We start from the raw sequence: 17,009 nt of genomic DNA, 5'->3' as shown, positions 1-17,009 counted from the left end.
AAATTCTGAGATTCGTCAGACATGATTTTCCTTTCACAAATCCATGCTGACTTTGTCCGATGATTTCACCGCTTTCCAAATGTGCTGTTATCACATCTTTGATAACTGACTCCAGCAGTTTCCCCACCACCAACGTTAGGCTAACCGGTCTATAATTCCCCGGTTTCTCTCTTCCTCCTTTTTTAAAAAGTGGGGTTACATTAGCCACCCTCCAATCCTCAGGAACTTGTCCAGAATCTAACGAGTTTTGAAAAATTATCACTAATGCATCCACTATTTCTTGGGCTACTTCCTTAAGCACTCTGGGATGCAGACCATCTGGCCCTGGGGATTTATCTGCCTTTAATCCCTTCAATTTACCTAACACCACTTCCCTACTAACAAGTATTTCGCTCAGTTCCTCCATCTCACTGGACCCTCTGTCCCCTACTATTTCTGGAAGATTATTTATGTCCTCCTTAGTGAAGACAGAACCAAAGTAATTATTCAATTGGTCTGCCATGTCCTTGCTTCCCATAATCAATTCACCTGTTTCTGTCTGTAGGGGACCTACATTTGTCTTTACCAGTCTTTTCCTTTTTACATATCTATAAAAGCTTTTACAGTCCATTTTTATGTTCCCTGCCAGTTTTCTCTCATAATCTTTTTTCCCCTTCCTAATTAAGCCCTTTGTCCTCCTCTGCTGAACTCTGAATTTCTCCAAGTCCTCAGGTGAGCCACTTTCTCTGGCTAATTTGTATGCTTCTTCTTTGGAATTGATACTATCCCTAATTTCTCTTGTCAGCCATGGGTGCACTACCTTCCTTGATTTATTCTTTTGCCAAACTGGGATGAACAATTGTTGTAGTTCATCCATGCAACCTTTAAATGCTTAGATATGACTTACCACAGAAAGCCATGCTGACTATCCTTAATCAGTTCCTGTCTATCTAAATACTTATATATCCAGTCGCTTAGAATACTTTCCAATTGTCATGGTCCAGTCCGTGAAGTTTGCATTCCAGTTCACGGTCCGGTCCGTGGACTCCAGACTCCGGGTCTTCCAGCTGTCCCTTGTTTCACTTGGTCTTAATCATAGGCACCTGATGCTTGTCTTGGGGCTGGGAATATAAGTGGCCCTGGGTTCGAGTGTGGGTTCTAGTTTGTCTTGTCAGTATCCCCTTGGAGTAACCTGCCGGTGGAAGGCTAGAGCAGCCATTTGTGATCTCTCGGCCTGGTTAGAGGAGCCTTGCTGTCTCTTGTTGGAGCAGTCATTATGGTATGGATTTGGCTGTTTCTGGGGCCAGCTGAGTGGCTGTCTGCCACTACAAGATAGATATGGATTTGCCTGTTTCCGTAGCCAGCCAAGGTTGCTGGCCGCCCCAAGACTTGGAGCCACCCTGGATTGAGCTGCCTTCCCGTCCTCGCCTCTGTTGGGTAAGTCAGGCCATCTTTGCCATTACCCTATGGTGGGATCTGTCCCTTCCCTTCTCCTTCCTTCTGAAGCCTTCACCTGAAACCTCACCTGCAATGCTGTCGTTCAACCGCTGGAGCAAGACCGGGGCCTTGCTGTGTCAAGATAAGGAACAGTTTGTCGTTGTTTAGAATTGTCTCTTTGTGTCCTTGCCTGCGTGGAGAACTGTCTCTTCATGTTCAGTGTACTGTGCATAGAAAGAGCCCCGGCCCTTGGTCCTGTTCTCAAGGAGGGGGTCCTGGCTCTGTGTGCTGTGTACGAGTCCCGGTTCTACATCCTGCTCCCAAGGAAGGGTCCCGGCTCTGTGTTCCATGTTCCTGAGTTCCAAGTCCAAGGCTCCGTGGCTCCGGAGTTCCAAGTCCGAGGTTCCCGAGTAGCAGGTCCAAGGCTCAGAGGTTCCTGTCTCCCAAGACCAAGCCAAGGCTTCATATTCTTGTCCTGTCCATGTGCCTCGCCAAGCCCAGGCGTACTTCGCCCAGCCCTGTGCTGGATTTCCCTCGTCCAGTGCTGGAGTCTCCCATCCTGTCCTGTAGCCATATCTTGTCCTAGCCTAAACTCGGATTCCAGTTCCGAGTCAAGACCCAGGTTCCCAGTCCCAACCAAGACCAGGTTCCAGGTCCTTGTCCGGGTTCCATGTTCCTTGTCCATGTCCTAGCCCAGCCCTGCATCCTAGTCTCATCTGGGGCCTGCGTCAATGTCCAGCGTCCTTTCTTCCTGACTTCCCTTGCTTTCTTGATAAACCTCGTCCTGTTCCTAGTACTTCAGTGTCTGTGTCTTGCATTTGGGTCCACTCCCAACGCCCCCTTATGACACCAATAGCTTTCCCACCACTGATGTCAGGCTCACTGGCCTATAATTTCCTGGTTTAATTTTAGAACCTTTCTTAAACAGCTGAACAACTTTAGCTGTCCTCCAGTTGTCTGGCACTTCACCCATAACTAAGGGTGCTTTAAATATGTGCCTGAAATTTCTGCACTTGCCTCCCACAGGCCCAGACCCTGGGGATTTATCTACCTTAATTTGCCTCAAGACATCAAACACCTCCTCCTCCGTATTCTCTATAGGGTCCATGACTTCACTGCTGCATTGTCTCACATCTACAGACTATGTCCAGCTTCCGAGTAAATATTGATCCAAAAAAAATCCATTTAAGATCTCTCCCATCTCTTTTGGCTCCACACATAGATTACCATTCTGGTCTTCTAGCGGATCAATTTTGTCTCTCACTATCATTTTTCCTTTGCTGTATCTGTAGAAGCCCTTGGGATTCTTTCACCTTGTCTACTAGAGCAACCTGATTGCTCTCTTAAGGGTTCTCTTGCATTTCTTATACTCAAGTAGCTCAATTGTTCCTGCCTGCCTACACCTGCTAAGATGTTGAACAAATTTGGATGTCTTTCTGTGGAGCGGGGGAATCCAAGGAGAGATCTGATCGAGGTTTATGAGAGGCATAAATAGAGCAGATGGACAATATCTTTCTCCCAGGGTTGAAATGTCTAATACCGGAGGGCATGGATTTCAGATGAGAAGGGGTCATTTCAAAGGAGATGTGAGAGACACTTTTTACAGAGTGGTGGGTGCCTGAAAACTGCTACCAGAGGCAGATACATTAGAGACTATTAAGGACACTTGGATAGGCAGACAAATGTGAGGAAAATGGAGGAATGTGGTCATTATGTAGGCAGGTGAGATTAGTTTAATTGGCCATTTGATTACTAATTTATTTGGATTGGCACAACATTGAGGGCCGAAGGACATGTTCCTGTACTGCTCGATGTTCTATGGTGGGTGCCTGGAACACGATGCCTGAGGGAAGGCCTGGTGGGGGCATTTACAACAGAGGGGTATAAGAGGCTCTTAGATTAACATATATAATGTGTAAAGAATGGAGGGACATGGACAACATGTAGGCAGAAGGGACTAGGAATTATTAGTGTACGTCTCTTCCAAAGACAAACAGGTTAATGTTAATTGGTCACGTGGGTGTAGTTGGGCTGGTTGGGCTTGTTATTGTGACATATATCAAAATAAAAAAATGAAATACAATTAGTTCAGCACAACATTGTGGGCCAAAGGGCCTGATCTTGTGTAGCCTGTTCTGTTGTTCATTGTGCGATGAAATTCTTTGCTGGTGTGAAGTTCAGAGTGAGCAGTGCCCATGGTGATAATGAGTACAGTAAATACACGACGGTCACACCACAGCAGAGTCGGACAAAGATTGCAGTGTAATCTACTACTGTGTAAAAAATACCTGAAACTACAGGTCATGGGTTCAGGGTGAATGGTGAAATATATAAGGGAAACCCGTGAGGGAAATTCTTCACTCGGGGATGGTGAAAGGGTGGAATAAGCTGCCAGCGCCAGTGGTGGATGCGGGTTTTTTAGATTATGAAGACACCCGCAGTCCTCTTTCATTGCCATTTAGTAATGCATGCATTAAGAAATGATACATTATTTCCTCCGGTGTGATATCACAAAACACAGGACAAACCAAGACTGAAATTGACAAAACCACATAATTATACATACATATAGTTACAAACAGTGTAACAATACCATAACTTGATGAAGAAAGTCTGTGAGCACAGTAAAGTTCAAGGTTTCTCAAATGTCCCACATCTCATGCAGACGGGAGAAGGAAGAAAAACTCTCCCTGCCATGCGGACCACAATCCGACTCTGAGTCATCCGAAAACTTCGAGCTCTGATCAGCTCTCCGACACTGAGTACTGAGCGGCATCTCTGCCAAACGATTCGACCTCCATCTCGGTCGCCAAAAGCAGGCAAGGCCGGGGATTTTGAGGCCTACCCTCCGAAAGATTCACGACCACACAGTAATGACAGAAGCGGACGGGTGTTTCAGAAATTTCTCCAGATGTTCCTCTGTGCTTTCATGTCCATTCTCCATCAAATCAGAATTGTCCATGGCCCCTATTTAACAGATACGACATCATTTTTTGATTACTATTTCAGAGAAGTTTGTGTAAGTAAGTGGATAGGGGGGTATGGAGGGACAAAATCTGAGCGCAGGTCAATGGGACAAGGCCAATTAATAGTTCAGCACAGACTAGATGGGCCAAAGGGACGGGTTCTGTGGGGGTATAGTGTTCTATGGCCCCAAGGAATGCTGAAATGTCAATGTCAGCATCGTCATTATGTGTCGTGCCATATGGAGTGAGTGATCTTGCTCTATGACCATGATTTTTCCACAGAAGTGGTGTGCTATTGCCTTCTGGACGGTGTCTTTACAAGATGGGTGACCACAACTATTATCAATATTCTTTGGGGATTGTCTGCCTGGCGTCTGTGGTTGCATAACCAGGACTTGCGATGTGCACTGGCCGTTCATACGATTATCCACCACCTGCCCCCATGGCTTCACATGACCCTGATCGGGGGCTAAACAGGTGCGACACCTTGCCCGAGGGTGACCTGCAGGTTAGCAGCGGGAAGGAGTGCCTTACACCTCCTTTGGGAGAGACGCATCTCCAAGCTGCCACTCACAAAGTGACAATAACAGGATAAAATTTGTGAATTTGTTGTTGCACTGAAGTACAAAGAAAGACTTTGTTTTGCATACCATCCACCCAGATATTTCATCATGTCAGTGCATTGATGTTGAACAAAGGAAAACGATAACCGAATGCAGAATACCATTACAGAGAAGTACAGTGCAGGCAGACAATAATGTGTAAGTAAAAGGTCTTGGCTTCCTGTAAGATGGACTCTTGACCTCGCAAGGTAGATTGCGAGGTGAAGGGTCCATCTTGCAGAATAACTAAGAGGTAGTGTTAAGAGTCCAAGAACATGGATGCCATGGTAGCATACCGGTTAGTGCAGTGCCCTTGCATCTCGGGGGTGTTGGAATGCAGAGCTGAATTCCAGCATCCTCTAAGGAACTTTGTGCGCTCTCCCTATGTGTGCATGGGTTTCTTCCAGATGCTTCAGTTTCCTCCCACAGTCCAAAGACCTACCGGTTAGTAGGTCAATAGGGCATTGTAAATTGTCCTGTGATTAGACTAGAGTTCACTAGGTGGGTTGCTGGGTGGTGAGGCTCAAAGGCCAGAAGGGCCTGTTCCACATTGTAGAGTATCCCTTTATCAATAAATAAACACATCAGCACCACCGGGCAGTGGGTGTGAGAGACCTGACTGATTCATGTTATGTCTTTCTTTGATATTTAGACCAACTTTGAGCTCTCAGCTAAGGACAGGGCCTGGCAGAGGTAAGTTTGGAGAAGGACTGTCTCCATGATATTTAGGTAAGTGCTTGTATGAACCAGTCTTCACACGAGTTTCCGATTCCCTGCAGGAAGATGAAGGATATTAATCGACAGCTGCAGATGGAACACAACCTCCTGGATTCCCTCATAAAGTCATCGTTCAACTGGACGGCTCCAGCAGAGGGTCCAAAGTAAGGCTTTTGTTGATGGCACTGAGACAGAAGGTTCGAGATTGGTATGTCCCTGTCAACCTTCACCAATTTTTAGTGATGCAAAAAAAACATTGTATCTGGATCCATCGCGACTTGGGATGGCAACTGCTCTGCCCTTCCTGACCACACAGTCTTAACCACCCTATCAACTTTGAAGGATCTATGGATGTGGACCCCAAGGTCCTTCTGTTCCTCCACACTGCTAAGAATTCTGACATTCACTCTGTATCTCTGTCAGGCTTTCCCCCTCTCAGTTTAAATGATGTCCTCCAGCACTGGACAACCTCACACTGAGAAAATGACTCCATCCTGCGGTTCTAATCTCCATCTGTAGTGATGTGGTTGAGATGAGCATGTCCCATCAAGAACTCTACTAAAGGGCAGAATGGGGAAGAAATGTGATAAGTGACTCAGACCAGGGAATGACTCTTGTCACCAGACGAGCTGGTTTGAGTATCTCGGAAACTGCTTAGCTCCTGGGATTTTCATGCACAACAGTTTCTCAAGTTAATGGTAGTGTAAAAAGAAAAAACATCCAATGAGTAGCAGTTCTGCAGATGAAAAAGCATTAATGAGCGAGGTCAGAGGAGAATGGCCAGTCTGGTTCAAACTGACAGGAATGCGACAGTAACTCAAATAACCACATGCTACAACAATGACATGCAGAAGAGCATCTCTGAACTCAGATCACATCGAACCTTGAAGTGGACGGGCTACAGCAGCAGAAGACCATGAACATGATAAACTTTGCAGCTTTATAAAACTCTGATTGGGCCACATATGGAGTACTGCATACAGTCTGGTTGCTCCTCTATAGGAAGGATGTTGAGGCTTTGGAGAGGGTGCAGAAGAGCTTTACCAAGATTTTGCCTGGTTTAGGGGGCATGTGCTATAACGAGGGGTTGGACGGACAAACTTGGGTTGCTTTCTCTGGAACATCAGAGGCTGAGAGAAGATCTGACAGAGGTTTACAAGATTATGAGAGGCATAGAGTGGACAGGGAGCATCTGTTTCCCAGGGTTGAAATGTCTAACACCAGAGGGCATGCACTGAAGGTGAGAGGGGGTAGGTTCAAGGGGGATGTGAGGGGGTAAATCTTTTTACTCAGAGTGGTGGATGCCTAGAGTGCCCAGTATGGTGGTAGAGGCAAATACATTAGAGGCTTTTAAGAGATGTTTTGATAGGCACATGGATGTGAGGAAGATGGAGGGATATGGACATTGCGTAGGTCGGAGGGATTAGTGTTTCGGTGTTTTGATTTGCTTTTCAGCTGGTTCAGCCAAACATTGTAGACTGAATGGCCTGTTCCTGTGCAGTACTGTTTTATGTTCTGTCCACATACACTCAGTGGCCACTTTATTTGGTAACGGAGGTACCTCATAAATAGCTACTGTGTAAATGTTGTCAAATTCTTAAAAAAAACAAAATTAGCATTTGAGATTGTTCCTTTAATCCAATCATTTTGCAGACAACATCACCAAGTTGTATCAACACAAAGTATTCTTTTCTTTCTTGAACACTTAAGAAACCAGAGCCTGTCCTCTGGCTGGCGTCGACCATGGCGTTGCATCTCAGCTGTCCTCTTGATGCACAAGGCATTATGATATGGAGAGCAAACTGTTGCCCGTGCAGCAGGCTCCCCTCTCCAGACAACTGAAGCCAAAGGAACAGAAGAGACAGATACAGTTTGGCGCCAGTGACATGGCAGGAGTTGCCAATCAGCCTTCAACTCAATGTAGGATTTCCTTCAGGATTCCAGCTCTGGATTTTACCTTGAGGATTTGCTCCCAAAGCCTCTGTATGAGTGGGTATAGCCGCAAGGCAAAAGAGGTTTGAGATCAGTTTTCCTTCTCCTGGATGAGCTGCCAAGAACGGCTGACAAGCCCCATCTGCCCAAAGCAATCGGTTTTAAGGCTCCAGTAACCAGCCTTTGCCCCGTCTCAGTAGAAATGCGTCCACCAAGCTTAGTAGCTAAGCCACACATGAAGGCCAGGAGCTGGGCTTGGATGTCAGAAGCTATTTGAGATGTACGCCATTGGGAACATTTAATAGGTCGTGAGAACTTATCCTCACTTACATCCCCGGCTTACATCCCCAGAACCAAACTGATTATAATTGTCTCAAATACCACAGAAGCCGTGCCAGTAGCTTCGGAGTTGGTGTTTATGTGCCTCACAAGTCAAACTCCTACCTCCTTATCTCCCCCCTCTTGACTATAGTTAAGGGACAGTTAATTAGTTTGGCGCACTGAAGGAAGGGTTGGAGCTTGTGGACTTTAGTCTCCAACGGACAGAAGAAATCCAGACTACCTGAGAAAATATTTCTGTTTTTCTTTCAGAGATGTTGACTCGATCGACCCACCGAATGCATGCAGAATTCACGGATCGACTGAGGTCAGCAAAGTATCAGGAAACTTCCACATTCTGGCTGGAAGGTGATTATGATCCACAGATACTGTGGTTGTATGGTTTGGGGTGGTAATTTGAAAATGTATTAGTGTCATACGACATGAAAACAGGCCCTTCGGCTCAAATGGTCCATGCTGACCAGGCATTTGATAAGGTGCCACACATGAGGCCGCTTAACAAGATAAAATCCTATGGTATCACAGGAAAAATACTGGCATGGATAGAGGAATGGCTGACAGGCAGGTGACAGCGAGTGGGAATGAAGGGGCCTTTTTCTGGTTGGCTGCCAGTGACTAGTGGTGTTCCTCAGGGGTCAGTATTGGGACAGCTACTTTTCACATTGTTTGTCAGTGATTTAGATAATGGAATTGATGGCTTTGTGGCAAAGTTTGCAGATGATATGAAGATAGGTGGAGGGGTAGGTAGTGCTGAGGAAGCAATGCGAATGCAGCACGACTTAAGCAGATTGGAAGAATGGGCAAAAAAGTGGCAGCTGGAATACAGTGTTGAGAAATTACAATAATCCATTTTGGTAAAAGGAACAATAGTGCAGACTATTATCTAAATGGGGAGAAGGTTCAAACATCAGACGTGCAGAAGGAATTAGGAGTCCTCGTGCAAGACTCCCAGAAGGTTAATATACAGGTTGAGTCTGTGGTAAAGGCAGCAAATACAATGTTGGCATTTATTCGTAATCATTCGTAAGGCCAGTGATGTTGTGGGGATGGAACTGGACTCTCTGACGGTGGTGTCTGAAAAGAGGATGCTGTCCAAGTTGCATGCTATCTTGGTCAATGTCTCCCATCCACTACATAATGTACTGGTTGGGCACAGGAGTACATTCAGCCAGAGACTCATTCCACCGAGATGCAACACAGAGCGTCATAGGAAGTCATTCCTGCCTGTGGCCATCAAACTTTACAACTCCTCCCTTGGAGGGTCAGACACCCTGAGCCGATAGGCTGGTCCTGGACTTATTTCATAATTTACTAGCATAATTTACATATTACTATTTAACTATTTATGGTTCTATTACTATTTATTATTTATGGTGCAACTGTAACGAAAACCAATTTCCCCCGGGATTAATGAAGTATGACTATGACTATTTCAAGGGGAATAGAATATAAAAGCAAGAAGATGATGCCGAGACTTTATAAGACACTAGTCAGGCAGAACTTGGAGTATTATCAACAGTTTTGGGCACCATATCTCAGAAGGGATGTGTTGGCATTGGAGAGAGTCCAGAGGAGGTTCACAAGGATGATTCCAGGAATGAAGAGGTTAAGAGGAGGAGCGTTTGGCAGCTTTGGGCCTGTACTCACTAGAACTTAGAAGAATGCAGCAGTATCTCATTGAAACCTACTGAATGTTGAAAGGACTAGATAAGGTGAATATGGAGAGGATGTTTCCTCTGGTGGGGGTATCCAGAACTAGAGGGCACAGCCTCAGAATTGAGGGGTGACCCTTTAGAACAGACGATTTTTTTTTTAGCCAGAGAGTAGTGAATCTGTGGAATGCTCTGCCACAGACTGCGTGGAGGCCAAGTCCATGGGTTTATTTAAAACAGAAGTTGATAGTTTCCTGATTGAGGGCATCAAAGTATATGACGAGAAGGCAGGTGTGTGAAGTTCAGTGGGATCTAGAATCAGCCATGGTGGAAAGGTGGAGCAGACTTAATGGGCTGAATGGCCTAATTCTGCACCTATGTCTTATGGTCTTATGATCCTATGACCAAGATTCATAAAGTCATTGAGCACACAACACAGAAACAAGACTTTCAGCAAATCTAGTCAATTCCAAACAATGATTCTGCCTCGTCCCCTTGCCCTGCACCCAGACCATAAACTTCCACAGCTCTCCCATTAATGTACCTATCCAAATTTCTCTGAAATGTTGAAATTGAACTGGCATTGACCAAAATTTACATCAAAGTACCTTTATGTCACCATATACAACCCTGAGATTTTTTGTGGGCATTCACACTAAATAGAAAGACATCAATGAAAAAATGCACACAACAAGGACAAACAATCGACAATGTGCAAAAGACAATAAGCTGTGCAAATACAAAAATATAACAATAATAAACACTATTGAAGAGAAAGTAACCAATGTAAGACCATGACCCTTCATGGAAGACATCCACACAATCTGAGCAGACTAGATGTTGATGAGGAAGTATTGAATATCTGGCTCAGAGTTAGAGACCTCTTCCCGGAAACAGGAGAGTTCCTTGTGGCAGTACAGGATTTTAAAAAAAATAATCAAAAGTACATAATAAAAGACCAACAAATTCAAGACAGTAAACACAGAAAATGCCAAGAGGAACCAGCAACAATCTAACACATTATAGGATCCTGCAGCAGTTTAACTCAATCTGATTACTTACACAGGCACAATCAAGTGGCAAATGTCATTCACCAAAATATTGATTTTAAAATATAAACTCATAAAAGAAACCATGCCTTACTATCAATACAAGTTTGATCCAGTTTTAGAGTCAGAATCACACAAATTATATTACGACCGATCTGTTATTACAGATAGGAAAAACCATACAACTGTCCGGTTATAATATTACAGGATAAACAAGCAAGAATAACTTGCTTAATAGATACAGCCATTCATATAAGATGATAAGATATAGGAGCAGAATTAGGCCATTTGGCCCATTGAGTCTGATCTGTCATTTCATCATGGCTGATCCAATTTTCCTCTCATCCCCAGACTTCTGCCTTCTCCTCATATCCCTTCATGCCCTGACCAATCAAGAATCTGCCTTAAATATTCACAAAGACTTAGCCTCCACAGCTGCCTGTGTCAAAGAATTCCCCAGATTCACCACTCTGACTAAAGAAATTCGTCCACATCTGCGTTCTAAATGGAAGGCCCCCTATTCTGAGCTCGTGTCTTAGACTCTCCCACCATAGGAAATATCCTCTCCACATCCACTCTATCAAGGCCTTTCACCATTCGATAGGTTTCAATTTGGTCACCCCTCATTCTTCTGAATTCTAGTGAATACAAGCCCAGAGTCATCAAACACTCTTCATATGACAAGCCATTCAATCCTGGAATCATTTTTGTGAACTTCCTTTGAACCCTCTCCAGTTTCAGCACATCCTTTCTATGATAAGGGGCCCAAACCTGCTCACAATACTCCAAGTAAGTGCTTTATAAAGTCTCAACATTACGTCCTTGTTTTTATAATCTAGTCCTCTTGAAAAAGAATGCTATCATCACATTTGCCTTCCTCACTACAGACTCCATCTGCAAATTAACCTTTAGGAAATCCTGGGCAAGGACTCCCAAATCCCTTTGCGCCTCAGATTTTTGTATTTTCTCTCCACTTAGAAAATAATCAACCCTTTCATTTCTTCTATCAAAGTGCATGATCATACACTTCCCAACACTGTATTCAATCTGCCACTTCTTTGCCCATTCTCCTAATCTAAACCCTCTGTAGCCAAAACTACCTATTTTCATATCATCTGCAAATTTTACAAAAAAGCCATCAATTCCATCATCCAAATCATTGACATATAATGTAAAAAGAATCTGTTCCAACACAGACCCCTGTGGAACACCACTAGTCACCAGCAACCAACCAGAGAAGGCTCCCTTTATTCCCACTCTTTGCCTCCTACCGATCAGCCACTGCTTTATTCATGCTAGAACCTTTCCTGCAATACCATGTCTATAATCAGACCATATGTTGAAGTTAAGGGGAAAGAGATTTGGAAAGTTTTTTTTTTACTCAGGGAGAGACGGAATTCTGGAACAGCCTTGAGCTAGTGGAGGCAGGTATCACAATATTTAAGCAGATTTTAGACATGCATTTTGAAACTCTGGCACAGAATGCCACTGACTAACTGGAATTACTGTAGATGGGCACCTGATACCTGGCATGAGAATTGTGGCCCTAACAGCTTGTGTTCCGTGCTCTATGACTACCTTCACACTCTCTCAACGTCCGGACATTTCCCGATTGCCTTCTAAAGGCGATGTCTCAGAATAGTAGCATCCGTCATTAAGGATGCCCAGGGATACCCAGGGATGCCCTCTTCTCATCGCTGTCATCGAGGAGGAGGTACAGGAGCCTGAAGACACACACTCAACATTTCAGGAACAGCTTCTTCTCATCCACCATCAGATTTCTGAACAGACAATGAACCCATGAACACTACCTCTATTTTTTTCTTTTTTTGCTCACTTTTTGCACTAATTTAATTTTAATATATTTCTTACTATAATTTATGGTATTTTAAAATATTGCAATGTACTGCTGTTACAAAACAATAAATTTCACGACATATACCAGAGATATTAAACCTGATTCTGGTTATTTTCCAGGTCACATCAGCTACCTGTAGGCCACGCACACGTGCTCTCAGTGAAGAATCCCGAAGGTACTTTGGTACAATTCATAACCTATCTCTCCTCGAAACATGCAGCTTGAGTTATAGTTAGAGCAAGAAGAACCCGTGGCCATTATTGACCTGTACAGGGCTCTGGTCACCTTGGGAACCTTGGCAAGATCCAAACTGGAAATCAGTGAAGCCTTTCATTTTACACTATGAGTTATGTTCTGCCTGATTAACATCTCCAGCAGGGAAAAATCCAATTAAACACCTTAAAGAGTCATAGCTAGATGGCACAGAGGCAGTCTCTTCAGCCCATCTAGCCCATGCCAAACTAATCTACTGCCTACTCAGGCACAGTTGGACTGAATACATCAAATTTCAATGTTCAAAATAAACTTATTATCAAAGTACGTACAGTATATGTCACCTTAAACTACCCTGAGATTTATTTACAGGAAAACGAAGAAATACAATGGAATAAATAAGAAACTACACACAGAGAAAGACTAACAAACAACCAATATGCAAAAGAAGGCAATCTGTGCAAAAAGAACTATTTTGGACCTGGAGAGTCTCCCCAAGGAAATAAGACAATTATGCACAACATTCCTACAAAATGTCTACAAGGTGAAGGAAATCGATCAGGCCAACGGAAAAACCAGGAATTCTAACAACAAAGAGGAACCTGTTGCTACTGCCTGGTTTTAGGAAGGATCATCAGGATCCTGAAGAAATACCGGATTAATACCATCCACAAACCCGTAAGGAAGCTCAAATCACAGTTTATGGAGGTCAAAGATGACCTGGGACTCGGGTCGGCTGGCTTTTACAGGATTCCCTGTGAATGCGGAGCTGTGTATATCGGCCAGATGCACGCACGGTGGAAACCCACATCAAGGAGCACAGGAGGTATATCGGTTTGGGATACCCGGAGAAATCGGCGGTAGCAGAACACTGCATTTGCAATGGCCATAGGGTTAACTTTGACGGCATAAAACTACTGTGCCGTACCAATGGCTTTTGGGACCACCTAAGTAAAGGAAGCCTTTAAAATAAAACTAGAGAGAGAATATTTTAACAAAGGCAAAGGTCTTTGATTCGATTATAAACAAGGTGGAATAACAGAAACCTGATAGGATGAGGACTAACCAATCAGGAGAGACGGACAACAGGGGTATAAAAGATCGCATGGATGAACTACAACAATTGTTCATCCCAGTTTGGCAAAAGAATAAATCAAGGAAGGTAGTGCACCCGTGGCTGACAAGGGAAATTAGGGATAGTATCAATTCCAAAGAAGAAGCATACAAAGTAGCCAGAAAAAGTGGCTCACCTGAGGACTGGGAGAAATTCAGAGTTCAGCAGAGGAGGACAAAGGGCTTAATTAGGAAGGGGAAAAAAGATTGAGAGAAAACTGGCAGGGAACATAAAAACTGACTGTAAAAGCTTTTATAGATATGTGGAAAGAAAAAGATTGGTTAAGACAAATGTAGGTCCCCTACAGATAGAAACAGGTGAATTGATTATGGGGAGCAAGGACATGGCAGACCAATTGAATAATTACTTTGGTTCTGTCTTCACTAAGGAGGACATAAATAATCTTCCAGAAATAGTAGGGGACAGAGGGTCCAGTGAGATGGAGGAACTGAGGGAAATACATGTTAGTAGGGAAGTGGTGTTGGGTAAATTGAAGGGATTAAAGGCAGATAAATCCCCAAGGCCAGATGGTCTGCATCCCAGAGTGCTTAAGGAAGTAGCCCAAGAAATAGTGGATGCATTAATGTTAATTTTTCAAAACTCGTTGGAATTTTTCAATCCTCACTAGTTCCTGAGGATTGGACGGTGGCTAATGTAACCCCACTTTTTAAAAAAAGAGGGAGAGAGAAACCAGGGAATTATAGACCGGTTAGCCTAACATCGGTGGTGGGGAAACTGCTAGAGTCAGTTATCAAAAATGTGATAACAGCACATTTGGAAAGCGGTGAAATGATCGGACAAAGTCAGCATGGATTTGTGAAAGGAAAATCATGTCTGACGAATCTCATAGAATTTTTTGAGGATGTAACTAGTAGAGTGGATAGGGGAGAACCAGTGGATGTGGTATATTTGGATTTTCAAAAGGCTTTAGACAAGGTCCCACACAGGAGATTAGTGTGCAAACTTAAAGCACACGGTATTGGGGGTAAGGTATTGATGTGGATAAAGAATTGGTTGGCAGACAGGAAGCAAAGAGTGGGAATAAACGGGACCTTTTCAGAATGGTAAGCAGTGACTAGTGGGGTACCGCAAGGCTCAGTGCTGGGACCCCAGTTGTTTACAATATATATTAATGACTTGGATGAGGGAATTAAATGCAGCATCTCCAAGTTTGCGGATGACACGAAGCTGGGTGGCAGTGTTAGCTGTGAGGAGGATGCTAGGAGGATGCTAAGAGGATGCAGAGTGACTTGGATAGGTTGGGTGAGTGGGCAAATTCATGGCAGATGTAATTTAATGTGGATAAATGTGAAGTTATCCACTTTGGTGGCAAAAACAGGAAAACAGATTATTATCTGAATGATGGCCGATTAGGAAAAGGGGAGGTGCAACAAGACCTGGGTGTCATTATACACCAGTCATTGAAAGTGGGCATGCAGGTACAGCAGGCGGTGAAAAAGGCGAATGGTATGCTGGCATTTATAGCAAGAGGATTCGAGTACAGGAGCAGGGAGGTACTACTGCAGTTGTACAAGGCCTTGGTGAGACCACACCTGCAGTATTGTGTGCAGTTTTGGTCCCCTAATCTGAGGAAAGACATTCTTGCCATAGAGGGAGTACAAAGAAGGTTCACCAGATTGATTTCTGGGATGGCAGGACTTTCATATGATGAAAGACTGGATCAACTAGGCTTATACTCATTGGAATTTAGAAGATTGAGGGGGGATCTGATTGAAACGTATAAAGTCCTAAAGGGATTGGACAGGCTTGATGCAGGAAGATTGTTCACGATGTTGGGGAAGTCCAGAACGAGGGGTCACAGTTTGAGGATAAAGGGGAAGCCTTTTAGGACCGAGATTAGGAAAAATTTCTTCACACAGAGAGTGGTGAATCTGTGGAATTCTCTGCCACAGGAAACAGTTGAGGCCAGTTCATTGGCTATATTTAAGACGGAGTTAGATATGGCCTTTGTGGCTGAAGGGATCAGGGGGTATGGAGGGAAGGCTGGTACAGGGTTCTGAGTTGGATGATCAGCCATGATCATACTGAATGGCAGTGCAGGCTCGAAGGGCCGAATGGTCTACTCCTGCACCTATTTTTTTCTAAACTCTGAAGATGGCAGAGTTTGTCATCAAGACCTTGTTATAATCGACACCTGTACCCAGCTGGAAGCCTGAGAAGTGTTTATTCACAATCTGTGAAATTACAATAAAAAAATCAACTACAGGTATTAGATAAATAGATAAATAATGTCACAGAGCAGTCCAACATAAGCAGTCCATCCAGTCCGTGCCAAACCATTTAAACTGCCTAGTCCCATCGACCTGCATCCTGACCATAGCCCTCCATACCCCTGCCATCCATGTACCTATCAGACTTCTCATAAAAGTTGAAGTCAATATCACATCCGCCACTTCCACTGGCAGGTCATTCCACACTCCCACCACTCTGAGTGAAGAAATTCTCCCTCATGATCTCCTTAAATATTTCACCTTTCATCCTTGACCCATGACTCTAGTACTCAACCTCAATGGAAAAAGTCTGCTTGCATTTACCCTCTCGATACTCATAATTTTTCATACCTCTATCAAATCTCCCCTCATTTTTCTATGTGTCGAGGAATGATCTTCTGGCCATTCCAGCAGAAGGGCGGCATGGTTGGAATGAACATGTGGTAGGTTTAGTCCAGGTAGCTTGTCAGCAATCAGTGTGGGCGCAATGATTAAGTGACCACAGCAGTATTCTGTGAGTGTCAGACGTTACACCTCAACCACTGATCCCGCTAGGGTGCACGGGTGCACAGTAACTGAAATGCTCCCACGCACATGGTCTTTAGCTGCACAGCGACAAAGACTATGTGCGTGGGAGCATTTCAGTTACTGTGCACCCGTGCACCCTAGAGGGATCAGTGGTTGAGGTGTAACGTCTGAGACTCACAGAATACTGCTGTGGTCACTTAATCATTGCGCCCACACTGATTGCTGACAAGCTACCTGGACTAAACCTACCACATGTTCATTCCAACCATGCCGCCCTTCTGCTGGAATGGCCAGAAGATCATTCCTCGACACATAGAAAAATGAGGGGAGATTTGATAGAGGTATAAAAAATTGAGTATCGAGAGGGTAAATGCAAGCAGACTTTTTCCATT

At 44.1% G+C, this 17,009-nt stretch overlaps 2 protein-coding genes across 3 annotated transcripts in view; one reads left to right on the top strand and one right to left on the bottom strand.

Moving 5' to 3' along the window:
- The window catches only part of LOC134353561 (ovochymase-2-like), a 77,872-nt gene extending 65,127 nt beyond the window's left edge, over positions 1–12,745 (bottom strand). The window contains exon 1 of the mRNA XM_063061600.1: positions 12,665–12,745. Within this exon, the coding sequence (XP_062917670.1) occupies positions 12,665–12,725 (61 nt within the window). The 5' untranslated portion in view covers positions 12,726–12,745. The remainder of the gene's footprint in view (positions 1–12,664) is intronic.
- LOC134353562 (endoplasmic reticulum-Golgi intermediate compartment protein 2-like) overlaps positions 1–17,009 on the top strand; it is a 54,058-nt gene that overhangs the window by 19,358 nt on the left and 17,691 nt on the right. For both annotated transcript variants that reach the window (XM_063061601.1, XM_063061602.1), the window contains exons 5-8: positions 5,637–5,677; positions 5,764–5,865; positions 8,225–8,320; positions 12,651–12,706. In XM_063061601.1, the coding sequence (XP_062917671.1) occupies positions 5,637–5,677; positions 5,764–5,865; positions 8,225–8,320; positions 12,651–12,706 (295 nt within the window). The remainder of the gene's footprint in view (positions 1–5,636; positions 5,678–5,763; positions 5,866–8,224; positions 8,321–12,650; positions 12,707–17,009) is intronic.

This window comes from Mobula hypostoma, chromosome 11 (assembly GCF_963921235.1).
Source record: "Mobula hypostoma chromosome 11, sMobHyp1.1, whole genome shotgun sequence".
Lineage (NCBI taxonomy): Eukaryota > Metazoa > Chordata > Chondrichthyes > Myliobatiformes > Myliobatidae > Mobula > Mobula hypostoma.
Note: the sequence above shows the minus strand (reverse complement) of the source record. Positions and strands in the feature narration are given on the sequence as shown.